This window comes from Aythya ferina, assembly GCF_964211825.1.
Source record: "Aythya ferina genome assembly, chromosome: 3".
NCBI classification, from domain to species: Eukaryota; Metazoa; Chordata; class Aves; order Anseriformes; family Anatidae; genus Aythya; species Aythya ferina.
Genome location: NC_140298.1, coordinates 23,080,486 through 23,097,222, shown reverse-complemented (window position 1 = coordinate 23,097,222; position 16,737 = coordinate 23,080,486). Strand labels below are relative to the sequence as shown.

The following is a 16,737-nucleotide window of genomic DNA, read 5'->3' as shown; positions in this document are numbered from 1 at the left end:
ATGATGAAGTCCTTGGTCTCTAATGAAAGCGGACAAAGTTCATGTGCTCCATCACTGCAACAGTCACTGCTAATGGACAAAATGTCACGCGGTGCCATTTTTTGTTCTCTTTGTGATCTTTCTTACAGCAGCAATCATCAGAACTCTGGACACATGAGCCTCTTTGTCCTGTGAGGCAGCATACCAGTACTATTTCCACAGCCAAAATACCTCTTGACTAGACAAGGCTATTTTCCTCTCAGATAATACATGCACATAGATTTCAAAAACAAAATGCTCACTACTGGTTGGGAGGTGCTGAATATAATGCATAATGTATGCCAGTAACCTGGTGTATACCTACCCTGCAGAGGCAGTGCAAGTATTTTTTGCTTAAGCTGAGTTAATTCTCTAGTGTGGCTATACTGAAATGTTTTTGGTGATTTTTTTTTCCATCAAGTCTAACCAAACAGGGAGTTAAAACTTCTTTACTGAAGTTGTTAAAAAAGAAAAAAGAAAAAAAAATACACATATATATATATAGTACAATGAAAGGCACAACTATTGCTGCTATTCCCCCCAAATTTATTTTGTAACAAATTGGCCTATTGCTGTAGCCTCTTGTAGATGGATTTGTTCTTTCAAATCCATGAAAGAAGTATGATTCCTTCTTACATACAGATGGTTACACACCACTTTAAAAACACCATCAAATTTGCTGAATTTATTTATACAGACTTACATTAAGCATTTTAATGAACCATGCAATAGGCTTACTGAAGTACCCTGCTAATAGCTATCAGCATGGTGACTGGCTAAAAGAATGTAACAGATCTATAAAACCATAAATCCATGATAAAACAATCAATCAACATATGCAGAAATACACACTATAAATCTGAGACATTATCTGAAGCTTGTTGGTGACCACAAAGCAAAACAATGGAAGAATCGATTAATGTAATAACCAACAAATTTACCAAGAAGAACAGAATACGAACAGCCAATTGAAATCAGCTACCGTGACACCTGATACTCTTCAAAGGACTACGTCCACTACAGCTGCTGCATGCAAAGAACATTATGAGCTACTGGTTGGATAAGGTCTGGAACCTAACAAAGTCCAAGTACAAAAAATTATTTCATATAACAATTGCTGTAGTGCACATTGGCCAACCTCCTTCATCTAAACTACTCAGAAAAGGTGCCAGCAGCAAGAAAAGATAGGGCTACTTACTAAAAATGCTGACTTGCCATAATATTTTCTACATGTGAACCAGAACCTCCATACTCAGAATCACACACAGAATCACAGAATCACAGAATTTTCTAGGTTGGAAGAGACCTCATGGTCATCGAGTCCAACCTCTGACCTAACGCTAACAGCCCTCCACTAAAGCATATCCCTAAGCTCTACATCTAAACGTCTTTTGAAGACTTCCAGGGATGGTGACTCCACCACTTCCCTGGGCAGCCTGTTCCAGTGCCTCACAACCCTTTCAGTGAAGAAGTTCTTCCTAACATCATTCATTAAGAAAATACTAAAACCAAATACAAACCTTGTTTCCTCTTAACTGCTCCAGAGAACTCAAAGTTTCACAGAACAATTTGTTTTAATTTATTCAAGATCTGATTATGTGCATTTGATACTGACAAACGTGCGTGACACAGTCAGAGCATCAAGTTTTGTCTTCTTTGACATGCTCCAAGTACAGTTAATCTATATTAAGCTCATAACCATTCAAGAATCTGATTACTTATGCCTCTGAATTACTTCTATTTTCATACATTTACTTTTGACTTTTTGTTTTAAACAGAATACTTACATATGAAAGCATACCTAAATAAATTGTACACAGAGACCCAAGTGTTTGGAATTATATATTATGCTCACTAAGTTTTACTTTTTACTTACTGTATCTCAGTCTGAATTGAATGCTTTCTGTAATTGCTCTTTAAGGTAACATTGGTTTTGATAAATAATCAAAACCTGTAAATACAGTGAAAGATGATTGTGATACGTACTAGGGAGTATACTATGGAATATAAATTGAAAAGATAGATGCTGGTTGACTGCCAAGCTGAACATGAGCCAGCAGTGGGCCCAGAAGATCAAGAAGGCCAATGGCATCCAGGCCTGCATCAGAAATAGTATGGTCAACAGGACAAGGGGAATGTCTGTCCTCTTGTACATGGTGCTGGTGAGACTGCACCTCAATTACTGTGTTCAGTTTTGGGCCCCCACTGCATGAAGGATATTGGTCTTTTTATATATAATATTGGTGAAGGATATAGGTCTTTTCCAACCTATAATTCTAAATTCTACATTTCTAAAATTCTAAATATAATTCTATAATTTATGATTTATAATTTAGAAATCTATAATTCTAAAATTCTATAATTTTATTTTTGCAAAGCTGTAAAAAACAGAATTGTATCTAGTAAACACCACAACATGTACATGATACATTTCCACCACTAGTACCCTAGATCCAGCTCTACTAGAAATGTGACAGAGGTACTAGAAGAGACCAAGCATTGGCAGTTATCAGCCTCCTGACTAAAATAATAGTACTTGCTTCAAAAGGCATTAGGTGAAGATATTTTTATTTTTAAATACCCAGCTACTGATTTACATTCCACTCTTGTTGTTACTCATGCTAGTAATGGAGTATTGAACAAGCTGTAAGTTTTGTTATTCAAAAGTTGTCCTTGCATATTTTTTGTCTGCTGTTTTTTATTTTTTCTTGACAGTTGAAGTTCATCTGAAACATCTTTGAGATTAATATCAGCTTGTCTATCATTAGATTTCTTGACGAATTTGCTCCCTTCCACTCACTCCTTCAGGACGAACCTCCCCCCCCCCAACAAAGGAAAAAAAAAAAAAAAAAAGACACCACCACACACACACAAAAAAAAAATATATATATATAAATATATATAATATATATAAATAAATATGGAAAATGTAACTAAATTATACAGTATCTGGTAACATATCAAGTACCTGGTCACAGTTTGTTAATAATCTTCTCCAAGTATTTTGGAGATAAAACAAAAAATCCATCCTTAAACTCATTAGTATCATTTGTATGGCATATTGTACCCCTATTTAGTAATTCCAATGAGCCCCTTCTAAAACCAGGCTATAATGAAACTGAACGTATTTTTATAACCTACCTATAACCTCTTTTTTTAAAAATTTACAACAGATCTTCATCATTAAGTTCTAATGTCATAAATAGTAATATAACACTATTCCCAAAGCCATTTAAAATAATTATCTGACTTCGTGACAGAGGAAAAAAGATATGTTGCTTTTTCATAGAAGGAGAAACAAACCTAAAGCCACACAATTTTATAATGAGGGATATATTTAGTGCTTGTAGATAGCATCTTAACTGCTGTCTTCCTGTATCTATACAACACTCAATTATTCACCGTTTTTGCCAGAATTTATCCCCAACAATGAATACTTTATGCTACATAGTCTAAAGCTATTTTTAGTGACTGTCAGTTTTAAAGACTACAAATCTCTGTAGTTATTCCACCACCTTCTTCTTTCATATCATCTCTCAATTAAAACAAATGTATCCCCAAAGAACTTTGAAGACACTGAATTAACAAAATATGAGAACCAGAAGCAGCCAATCCCTTTTGAATACAGAATCTGTAATTAGACAAAATGCTCCATTTTGCTGTTCACAAGAAGGCTGAGTCTCAATATTAATTAAATACTGATGAAGGCAAGGCACTCCCATGGGCTCACATATATTAATACATTACCACTCACCAGTTTCTTCATGTCAGATAAACTGTGACACAGCTTGCAAATGGCTGGCTGCCAATATGACAAAATGGAACGCTATTGGTGATAAGTGTATTTTCTCTGCTTTTCACATCCCTAGTGTCTTAACCATGCTAAGTTCTTAAATGTGGCTTGCTCATAATGGTGCCAAACAGATCTGTCTCAGGTTCTGACTGATCTGAGTCATTTCCTGCATTCTGAGTGTGGTCACAACTAGATCTTTGGGTCATCCCAAGTGAGTATTTCCTAGCACTGGTTTTCCAAAAGCTTCTAAGGACGGGGCCCTCGGCTTATTAAAAACACATCTGAATTTAGTTCTTAGCTTGATTAGGATGCAGTCAGCAGTCTGTACTTCAGTGATGACCTTTGTTAAGCAAAAATGCTGAATGATTTAGATGGCTCCATTACTATTCTGGTGAAGGCAATTTAGAGAAACTTTAATATATAAAGTGAAATATTTTGGAACTACGATTATTTTGACTTCATTGGTACAGAGTCAGGAGAACAATGAGTGTTTAAGAAAGCCCCCTTTCAATCTACAGAGGAAAGATGTAACCTGACCACATCAATCCTATAATTTATCAGCTTCTTCAACTCTCAGAAACTGAGGCACTCATCATCTCTGGCCAAATTAAAATAAATGGTGTATCAACTTTTAAATTCAGCCAAATAAAAAATGTAATTATTAAATATGTAGGTAATAAAATATTTAATTTATTAAATACCAAGCCCCTGTTCAAAAAAAAAATAAAATAAAATATCTAATGCCTGTATTACAACACTATAAATCAAATGATAGGGCTATAAGCACCTTAAGCTGCAACTGCAAAATGATTCACCACCATCCAAAAGCATGTCCCAAAACTAATGGGCAGACGTTCTCGGGATTTATTTCTTATCTAGGAATCCTCTACTATGTCAACTTTTTATAATTTGTCTTACTCCATTCTAACAAGGTCATCATGACTTCCAATTCTGCAGTAGAACTGAACCTTTCAACAGAGAATGAGAATTATTCAAAGAGCAAATGAATGTAGATAACCACTCGTTGGCTTTAATTCTCATGCAGTTCACAAATCCTAGACTATTTTACACTCACTTTTCGCAGGAGGAAGCAAATACGCTCAATATTTCTCAGTCGCTCTCTCTGTCAAGAAAAAGTGGGGAAAAAGGTGGAAGATTAGGTAGTGTTATAAATTAAAGACAATATATTACAAGTACAAGGGGTCAAAATCATATTTTTTGGTTGCAGGGAAGCAACATGTTATTAATCTGAACCAACAGTATTCACTTCTAATGTACTGCATGCAAGTCAAAGGATCTACTCATTTCTAAGTTCCAATGTTATTTTGTCATCTGTTACTGAAAACAGCAGTATAAAAAGGAGGTTCATGTCTATGTTAGCCTTGAGTCAGAGGCTTCAACTTTTTTTTTGAAGTCAACATTTGTGACTGGAGCCAATCTACAACACAGAGACTCGGCCTTGCATTTTCACGTAACCAGCCTCTAGTTTTGAGATAAGACTGAATGAAAAAAAAACTGAAAAGCTGATATAGCTGCACTTCCACTATCACTAATAGTGTGTCTGAGCAACATGTGCTATTATAATTTAACCCATTAGTGAATAATACCCATAATGTCCTAGAAATATCACTTTAAACAACAGATTTATTCATAAACACTAAAAGTAACTGTAATTAAGTACTTTGAGTCAAAAGATGCTCTAAGCTTGATCCACAGAAAGAAAACAAGTCAAAGTACGATCTTCTTTAAATGGCTTATAATGAGAAATTCACTAGTAAAATCAGATTTCTCTCTGCATAACTGGGGTTAATCATGAGGGTATGTAGAAGGACAGTGGCCACTCCTTTAAGGGTCAAGGGCCCTTTTCCAAGGCAACAAGATAGTAAGGAAGGGAGGAAATGGTGGGAACAAAGTTCAGTCAGTCATACTAAGTTATGAGAGCCTGTGAAAATGTAGGAATGTTTATTCCAGCAGGGTTATCTGATGGAGGACTTCTAAGGTAGGAGATAATTGAACTTCCAAATATTTTTTCTTTTGCCTTCTTCAGCAAAAAGGAAAGCTATTAGCATAAAAAGCTTCTGTTTTCCTAAGACTAGCCCAATAAATCAATTTTCCAAACTACAACTGTCTTCACAACAGGCTTTACGTTCCCTTCCACACTCATACTTTGATAGCTCAGTGCACCTACCCATCTTTAGTAGCTGTTGCTTAGCACATCATTGGATGTACTTACTGCGTGGACTGGGTTGCATTGATCTATAGGGCTTTTGAAGTCTGTCCGTAGCTCATCAAAGGCAATTATCTGAAAAACAATTTTTTCAAACATTGTAATGAATGTTAATACAAATGCTTATTTTTCTGCTAGAGGCTAGTTAGATGTGTTGTCTCCCTTCCTGCCATTTCCTAAGAAAATTAGGGAACCTAGAGTCCTAATACACTCCTTTCGGAAACAGTTAAAACAAAACGTGGGATACTTCTAAATATGAAACCTAAAATCCATTAATCCTTCTGTCTTTCTGTAAAACCACATCTGTATCCCTTTCAGCATTATTGTTTTCCGGGTTTCTTCCTTCCCATCTTCCTTCTCATCAGCTGGAATTCTTTCTCAAACTTTCAAAAGATGTAAAACTATTTTACAAATACATCTCCATGCTTGATGGAAATAGTCACTAGCTTCTTAACACACAGTGAAGCATCAGATGCACTATTCCAGGTTTAATGCATGCACAACAGATCCTTTTAAAAAAGTTATTAAACCTACTTCAGACATTAATTCAGAATTAAGCTATATGTTTGCAAGCGTATTCCTCTAGAATAGAAGGTAAACTACTCTAGAGCAAAACATGTCCTTCCTAAATTCCAGTGGGTCTTAGAACATTTGCCTCAAATATCATTAACAGAGAGAGGTCTTTTGCTCAGGTCCTTTAGTTTCATTCATGAGCTGATGGATTTAGGTACACTGGTAATTACTGCCTGCTTTTAAAACACAGCAGATAAAATTGCCCATAAAAATAGTAAAGTTTCATGATGCTTTCTTAGAAATAAAACAGCCGTAATAGCCCTCAGCATATTTAATTCAAAGATCTCAAAGCATGTTCTTAACTTCATTTCATGTTTGTATTCTAGCAATACCTTTGATTCTGATGGCTTCACTCAAGGAACGAAAGCTCACGGTGATAAGGACTACATAAACACACAATCAAAGTGATTCCTTGTCAGACAACTTACAACCCAGGAAAGTATTTGTACCCAGTAAAAATATGAGAGGAGTACAAGGTAGTAGTCAGGTAATTAGTATATGAGTGCAACAGCCATTCTGTGACATATTACAGTGTACCTGCTGCGTCGCTGTTCAAACAATAACCAAGTGGGTATCAACACAGACCCGCTGTATAGTTAAAACACGTTCATTTTACAGGTATGAAATGCATACAAAACAGGAAGTCTACAAATGATTCTGCTAATAATCTGCCGAGAGGTTTGAGGATAAAACCTAGAGCTACAATCCACAAATCTAACTACTACTCTGCATCGCACTCTAATGCTGCATTCATCATTCTGAAGCACATTTAAAATCAAGAGTGTGGCATTTTCTAAGAGCACACTACAAAATTCAATTTATTCAACCATGACAAGTCAAAGTGCCAGAATAAACCAAGGGAACTATAAAAGCATGATTATAAGTGAAGTGTTTCTCCCCATGGATGCAGTATCTCCACGAGTTAGGGATTAGGTCTGCAATGAGCTGTTTAGACTAAGGTGAAAGAGCAAATAACAGATTGTGAGAGGGTTACAGTACAACTGTGAGGGATAAGGTTGGGAATAAGGGAATAAGGAATGGGTCAATTGTTAAGAGGGTAAAGACCATGCAAGTCAGACACATGGTTGTGTTCATAATTGGATATCAACATCAGCACTGGCTGCATCAATATAAAGGAAGAAGGATGTTCTTGTAACAGGTAAGAGAGCTGACTCTGTTCACTGATTTACTTTGGGATCCCTTAAATTCTCTTTGTCTAACTGCACCAGTACTTACAGATGTGCCTTGAAGATAGAAAACTATTAGGAGCTTTGAGTGACAACTTTATTTTTAATAATGTACAATAATGGCAGGTGTTAAAAACACAGAAGTGAGCTAAAATTTTCTTGAAATAGTAATAATAATAATAAAAAAAATAGTGAATTTGCTGTGCTCTTCCTTTTGGTAGTCAGTAACAGCAATAAGGAGTTTGAGATAATAGTAAAACAACAGACAGTATGGAGCCAGCTCATGCCATAGTGAAGACTGGTATGAGACAATAACTTGGAGAACTGGAAATTTTGGAATCATGAGAAGAACTCTACTCTAAGGGAAGACCAGGAAAGCCTTTAAAGATTTGCTGAGCACAAAGGTTTGAGGGTAACACTGGAACACGTTTAGATGGAGAAGAATTAGGTCACTTTGAAAGACAGAATCATTAAGGTAGGGCTCTGTTGAGCTAGCTAATGCAGCTAAGAGAAGTCTTGGAGAAATCCTAAACAACAGTTTGGAAAAGAGATTAGCCTCAAATATACTATGTGTTTAGATTTCCTCAGCTATCTCTTACCCCATCTTTCTCTCCCCCAGCATCCACAGCTCTGTAGACAAAATAAAATCTACTCTTTCTACTACTACTTTCATAGAATATCTTGAATTGGAAGAGACCCACAAGGATCATCAAGTGCAACTTCTGGCTCCACACAGGACCACCCAAAAATCAGACAATATGTCTGAGAGCACTGTCCAAATGCTTCTTGAATTCTGTTAGGCTCAGTGCCACGACTGCTTCCCTGGGGAGCTTGTTACAGTGCCCAGCCACCCTCTCTGTGAAGAACCTTTTCCTAACATCCATCCTCAACCTCCCCTGTTGCAGCTTCATGCCCTTATTTGCTACCAAGCAGTTAATTTTTTGTTGTGATGGCATAATATCTAAGTGCACTGAAATGAATCTGAAACAATTAAGCACATTGTTTTCATGGAAACAGCGGGCCTAAATACAATAGTCTCACAGGCATCCTCTTGGGATGACTGCCAGTTACAACAATTTTGAGATAGATTTCTATTACACTGCAAGAAATAGACTGAGGACTTGTACCAAGCACACAGGATGGTAGGAAAGTTTCTTCAGAAAAAGTTTCAGCATCTCTCTGGAAAGAGGTAGACAGAAATAAATCCTCTCAAACTCTTAATATTTCATCTCCATAAAGGTTCCGTAATAGTTTGTATTTTGTTAAATCCAAAGGACTGGAAATCCAGTGCTTACATGAAGATATCTCCTTTCATTCATGAGAAAGTGCATTTCTGTTTCTCAGTCATAGTGAAAAGTTTGGAAGTGTAATATTATGAAGGCTCCAATTAGAAGGAATATAGAGAAACTCCCCAATTTTTTTGTTGATGGTGGTTGGTTGAGTTTTTCAATTTCCCTCTCATGCTGGATTTTTAAAAGTGCAGATAAGAAATGATGGAAACAAAGTTGTAGATTATTAAGATTGGTGGTTGCTCACCGTAGAGTATGTAACTGAGCAACAAACGGTATTGTGTTACAGCAGATAAGGGAGGGCTGTGCTGCTGAGTGCTTTACATAATCAGTGAGGAAACATCTTCCTCTTTCAGTTATAACTAACCTTGTGTAGCAGTTTAATGTTCTAGGGAATCGTGTGGCTGGAGTTGCCATTTTTTTCTTACAGAGAAAAAAAAGGGAAAAAAAAAATGAACTACTTGCCACTATTAAGTATTTCACAATGCTTCCACAGGAAGTGCAGACTTCTGGCCATACTCCAAAGAAACAATCTGCTGTCCAGTTACATTTCCTCTGGATGCAGTATAGCTACCTGCTTCCCATACATCAGCCCATCAGAGATGCTGAATGCTCTGGAACAGCATTCAAGTGTGTTCAATGTCCATTTCACTTCAGAAAACATCACACTCATCAGTATCTTGACAGAACAGTTCATTCCAAGGAAAACAATGTAATAGGTCCCAGTCAGGGACAGCAAATCATTAAGCCTTTGTAAATGAATGCATTTTATAAACCATTCAGTATCTTTTTGTTATCCAAACTAATTTGACCCAGTGTGGCAATAAAGACTGCAAAACATACATATGTGTGGACATCAGTGACCCCATCTCCCCAAAGGCCAGACAACGAGCAGACTGTTCCAAAGAAAAATGACCAGCCTCTAGTCATGGTTCTAAGCAGAAAGCCAAATGGATAGCACTTAGGAAACATACACCATGGACTGATAGCACACAGAAGATAAATTTACTTATATCAGTAAATAGTAATGTTGTATACAGCTTGCTAGAAAGAGAATAAGGACCATTTTATTTTATTTTATTTTATTTTATTTTATTTTATTTTATTTTATTTTATTTTTGGATGGATGGTTGGTTGGTTTTGGTTTTTTCCCCTTGGGGTTCCTAAATAAAACAACCCCCCCAAACTTCAAATCTGTTCATTTGCAGACCTACATCACATAAAAAATTGTATCATGTTTACCAACAGCTTTTATCATTACTGTAAAAAGGGGACAGAGATTGAATGAGCAATGGATGCTGATTTACCTTTTGACTTGTATAATTTTCTCTATGATCCCACACTTCAAAACTTCAAAACATCACAGGAAGTTTGTTCTTCCGCTGCCTAGCTGCACTTCTTTCTGTTGATAGAAATGTACTTGTGGGTGTTACCCAACTAATAGAACCAAAGGTCTATAAAATTAATGGTAGCATTCTCTGGTGATTCACACAATCTGGAAATCTCATAGCTACAACTGTAAATCAACAAGGAGTTTGCCCAGTTTAAGCACGCACTCAACAGATGAGATTGTGATGACATCGTATGTTTCAGTATACCTACAGCTGCAGTGATATTTATAAAAATGTGCCTCCATTACTTGCACTCTCTGTGCTCATCTCTCCAGACAACAGCTTTGGACGATGAAGTACATATGATTGAACCTGAATTTTGTTATCTTTCTATATTTATACACACGTCAGACTGAAAATGTTCACCTATTAATGGCAGGAATGGATTTATGACCTCTGAATTTGAAATCACTCAGCTCTTACAGAAATACATTTTAATTTAGAATGTGATATTTGGGGCTAGTGGGTAGGGTTGCTGTGTGTGTTTCAATTCAGTGACAGCAAAGAAGTGGGAAATTATTGCTTATTGGTATCTTAGAAAAGTTAAAATAAAACAGAACTTGATGACAACCACACTAACCACAGAACAGAACAGTAACATTTAACATATGCTTCCTTGCTACCACCCTGCCAATCCTACCCTAAAGAAACTGTCTTTGATGGCTTGTTCAAACAGTTTGTCTACCCCTCTGCTCTGCTTTCACAGCACCCGTACAGGCAGTTCCCAGGCTGTCTCTGAGTCAGCACATGGACAGCAAACAAACAGGTTTAGGAGCATGCTGTGCTTGTATTCATTTCATGCCTGCCCATCAACTGCTGTATAGACATATTTACAGTGTTGAACCTTAATCATGTTTAAACTATGTTGGTACAAGCTGGGTTGGATTTTGTTGACCAAAAGCAGCAACAGACAAAATGTATGAGTGTCAGACAGTTACCAGTGCAGAAAGAGATGAAATTGTCACTGTCTTGATCTCAATGTGCATGGGGAGCCTATAGGGAGATGCACAGAGTGGTGACATTGACAAAGTTATAAACTGAGAGAAAAACGCTTGCCACCCAATTCTTATCATGACATTAAATGAATCTGAACAAGAATTTCAGCTTTTTGGCAAGCAGCAGAATTGCATTGTGTTCAGGTTCACAAGTTCAGTCTATGACCCACTGGAAGAGCACAGAATTATTCACCATGCCTACAGTTTTACCTATAGTAAGCTCTATTTCAGCAAGCCAGACACTAAAGCTTATTGACTTTAAAATGCTGGAGTTGTGCAGTGTTACACATTAGAAAGCTATTCTCATACATTCCCCCCAGTAGACATCTTTTTGAGTGTAAAAAGATCTACAATAAATCAACAGTTCATTGCAAACAAAAACTTCAATATACGGGATATCCAAAACATATTATAGCACAGGTTCACTAATTACTAGTTACACACTCAGGGGTTGGGGAGCATACAACTGTATGTGACAATGAATATCAGTATAATATAAAGAGTTTAGAGAAAAAACTGCAGGACTGGAGGATTTAAGGCAGCAGAAAGCAAAACATAACCTAGTTTGACCAAGACATGGAAGTCAGAAACCATAAAAACTTCCAGGGAAATGTTTTAAGTCTACTCTAATCTCCTATTTCATAAAGAAAGAGCATCCATCAATGATTCTGCACAGTTGCATTTTATTGACTAGCACAAGCAACAGGATCCTCATTTTTAGTAAAAAGAAGTCTAAGGGTAAATATCTGAGTTTTCAAAATTACATATTTTCTCACGGTCAGAAGAACAAACATTTCCAATATTTCCAATAAACTAATCCTCAAAGAAATTCCAGACGTAAGGCAAAAAGAAAAATCTTGCTCCAAAATTAAACATTTGCTTTGAAATTTATTTTGGTTTTAGAAAAAATAGATTATATGGCATAATTCAATTTTCTATTGTATTTATTTTAAAGCAAGCACACTGCTTAGTAGAGACTGAAATCTTTTATCTTATTTTCTAGATCAAAGTATCTCATTTGTACTACACTGAAACAGCAATGATTGTAAATATTTTTAATTTATTACCACTTAATTCTCAAAACAGAATCCAGGAAAAAGTGGACATCCTGGGCCATCAAGTTCAACTCCCTACTTCTGCAGACACCACAATAAAATACTAGTGATAAATACACCAAGTTTATTTTAAAAACAGGGAGGAGGCATATGGTTTCTTCTTTCACTGTTCCTTTTGGAAGACCATTTCCAAATCTGCTGTGAAAGCTGGGAACCTTCTCCTAAATTAAATTTGTTCACAAATAACACAAACAGTTGCCAAGACTGCTTCATTACAACAGCTACTTAGTAAAATGAGAAAGTTTTATTTTGAAGGAACTCACATCAAAATTGGCATGATTCCAAAGACATTGCTCTTCAATTCAGCAGAAAACTCCATCCCAGCTCATGCTAGCTGACATTCATACAAACCCACTCATATGCATGCAAATCTTGTGCATTACAGTACTTGCACAAGAATAAGAATTAATAACAAAGCTAAATGACATTGGCACTGTATCTCTACTTCAAGTTTCTCCTTAAATGAATGAATTAACTCTTGGATACCTGGAGCTTTTTGTCCTGACACCTGCCTGATAGAAACTAAATTTAATCAATCAAAAGTCAAAACCTCTTTCTTGACAAATTTCTGCAAGAGCCTTTATACAAAAGTTACATGTCTAATTATCCCCATATTATTAACCCTTCACTTCTAGGAGCAATGATAAGAAGGAAGGCCCTTATGAACAAGAGAAAAGGGCCATGAACTGTGTGGTAGCACAATAACGAGTGGCAGAGAAATTTAAAATGTTGAAATAAAGTTCCTTTTTCAGGCTTCACATGGCTATCCAGTAGGCTAAGCACTCTCTGGGTGAAGGGAAATCACACTCTCCCATTGCTGATGTAAGTGGGGACTGACTCCAAAAATAACTGTGTCTATGGCTGAATCCCAAGAAGAAATGTCCCTAACAGAGAAGCACGGCAAGAATTTAATCTGAAGATGCCTCATAAAGCAGAGAAATCCACCTTGCAAGTCAAGCTGTGGCAAAAAAAAAAAAAAAAAAGACAAGAAAAGCTGCTCCTTGATACACATATGACTGCATCTTAGAATCATAAAATCATACAGGTTTGATTCTCTAGAGATCGTAGAAAAAGACCTCTAGGATCAAGTCCAACCTAGCACATCCAGGTCTACCACTAAACCATGCCTCTTAGCACAGCACCTACATGTCCTTTGAATACTTCCAGGGATGGTGACTCAACTACTTCCCTGGGCAGCCTGTTCCAGTGTCTCACAACCCCTACAGTGAACAAATTTTTCCTGATAGCCAACCTAAACCTCCCCTGGAGCAACTTGAGGCCATTTCCTCCAGTCCTATCACTTGTTGCTTGGAAGAAGAGACCAACCTCCAGCTTGATACAACCTCCTTTGAGGTAGTTGTAGAGAGCAATAAGGTCTCCCCTGAGCCACATTATTTCTGAACCAAGCCAAGATGCCACTGGCCTTCTTGGCCACCTGGGCACACTGCCGGCTCACATTCAGGTGAGCATCAACCAGCACCCCCAGATCCTTTTCCTCTGCACAGCTTTCCAGCCATTCTGCCCCAAGCCTGTAGTGCTGCATGGGGTTGTTGTGCCCCAGGTGCACGACCCAGCACTTGGCCTTGTTAAAATTCATACAGTTGGCCTCAGCCCATCATTCCAACCTATCCAGATCCCTCTGCAGAGCCCTCCTGCCCTTGAGCAGATCAACACTCCTGCCCAGCTTGGCGTTGATCTTAACAGCTTTAGTTTGATTAGAAACTGCTTGAGCGGAGAGACCTGATGCAGACCTGCTTTCTATCCCTGTATCAAACCACATTGCAGGAATTTACATATGGCAAGTGCAGGAACAGTCTCAAAAGTCAGTGTAGCTTTTGAATTAGTAAAAGAATTAAATACATTATTTAGAAACTGGAAAGAGTTTTATATTGACATATAACACCACTGCTATTTATGGACTTCACTATCCCTTATTTAAGGATTAAGACACCCAAAGATAAGATGAAATCTGATTCTTTAGACAGAAACTCAGATTCAGGAGAACAGGGAAAGCTCCACAAGCCAAATGCCTACACTATTTGTACTTCAGGGTTTGTACTTCAGACAAGGAACCTAGTAATGGAGTTAATAAATATTGCCTTCCTAGTTTGTAGAACAAGCTTTCAGAGTACAGCTTTAGCTGCCAGTGTCAGGCACAAACAATGCATCACCTGTGTCTTTTTGCAGTAGGCAGAATTCTACAAAATCTGTGCAAGTTTAAACATGTACACCTTGAAAATGTAGTAGATATATTCAGGAAAAAAAAAAAAAGAAAAGAAAAAAAGAAAAAAAAAAAAAAAGATTGTTAAGCTTAGATATTACTAATGTTGTAATTTTACATGGATATATTATCCACATAGGTGATATATAACTTCAAATTGCATGTTAGTACCAAAGAATAAACCTTTAATACTTGCTTATCCGTGACAACCTTTCCTTTATTTGACTGTTTTTAACTGCTTATCTCTGAAGCACAGCAAGAGCTCTCAGATTTGTAACAGCGCTTCCCCGTTAGCCATATGGGCATTTCAGTCAATGTCTCAATATTATCTCATATGATTTAGTTCCCTGCCTTTCCCTGTATGATCTCAGCTACAAACCCACCTGCTATTTTAAGTTGCCATATTGGCACACATCTGCATCTTAATTTTATTTAAAGTGAGTTTTATATCTCTCTGGAAGTTGCAATTACATGATCAATGAAGCAAGGACAGGACATAAAGCAAAATAATTTGTAGTGATCTTTGCATTGTCAAGTATAATTTTAGTGGAAACCACCTTCCTGACTTTCAGTTATTATGAAGAGCTTTTCTCACCTTTAATAGAGAGTGACAGAATGCAGTTTCTTAAAATGATTATTCAAAATTGCGTGAATGGATGGGTAATGTGTCACAAAAGTCAAATAGTTTTATCTTTTTTTTTCTTCATATTTTATTCTTTGCTTGTTAAAGAATTTGCTTATTTTATTCTTTGCTTGTTTCTTTTGTTAAATATCAATATCTTAAAAAAAAAAAAAAAGCTCAAATCTTAGTTTTCATCATATCTGCCCATGTAACTCAGTAGCTTCCCAGACTACTCCATCTGAAATGTTGGTTTTAATGAGAATCTTAATGCTCCAGCCAAGCAGAGTGCAGAGAGGAAAGTGAGATGAAAGGAAATCCTTTCTTCTTATACCTCTCCCCCAAAACATTTATTTTTCTGAATGTTAAACTTATTGATTCACCACATTTATCAGTAAAAATAAATGATAATAATTAATAATCCTTTGCAGTTGTAAATCTTCCTGCAAGGCAGTGAAGGCCTTAAATGCTAGGAAAGTATCATTTCCATTTTTAATACAAGGGGAAAAATGAAACTTGAAAATTACATGATTTACAGAAACAATGGCAGAAGAAACAGAGCCTCCAGATTTCTGCACTACATCAAATGATTGGGGAAACAAAGAATACTGTCAGTGGACTAATAACATATGAGCAGTGAAACTATGCATTTCTGGCTGATTATTATACTGTCATTCATCTCTATAGCACTGTATTGCTCTAAGCAGTGCCTTTCTAGATTAAGATTGCAAAGGGTTTTAAATCACTCAAGGGTGGAAAATTGTTCTATTCATCAGATTTAGCAGTAATAATCGTATGGCATTTCTTTGCTCTACTTAACTTGAATTTCATATGCTGCTACTATTAAACAACTCTCCATGCAGAAATCTGAACACATTGCTATTGCAAACAAAGCTCTTGTGGCTCTATCCAGGGCTGCACAAATAAAAACTGAGCAAACAGTTTTCATCTTTTTATTGAAATGTCATTAGTAAGGCAGTATTACATTTAGGCCAATACAATTTAAACTATTTAAGGTCTAACTGGATGTTTAAGATAATAGTCATTAAAATCTTACTGCAACTTCTGAAGTATTTAAGCCATATCCTAAGCCTTTTCCAATAGAAATTCCTACATGTAAAATTAAAAACATGCACTCTCTATTCCACAAACACAATTCAAAAGGCTTTCCCATCTACCTATGGAAACGTAGAGACATGATTATAGTATTGTAGTGGGTTTATGTGGCAAGGTTTTGGTAGCAGGGGTCTTCATGGGGGTTTCAGTGAGAAGAATCCAGAAGCTGCCCCATGGTAGATAAGAGCCAGTT

General features: G+C 36.6%; 1 protein-coding gene across 1 annotated transcript in view; it reads right to left on the bottom strand.

The window, feature by feature from the left end:
* The window catches only part of CNIH3 (cornichon family AMPA receptor auxiliary protein 3), a 42,979-nt gene that overhangs the window by 14,137 nt on the left and 12,105 nt on the right, over positions 1-16,737 (bottom strand). The window contains exons 2-3 of the mRNA XM_084515335.1: positions 6,045-6,113; positions 4,887-4,934 (exon numbers count right to left, since the gene is read on the bottom strand). Coding sequence (XP_084371461.1) covers positions 4,887-4,934; positions 6,045-6,113 — 117 coding nt within the window. The remainder of the gene's footprint in view (positions 1-4,886; positions 4,935-6,044; positions 6,114-16,737) is intronic.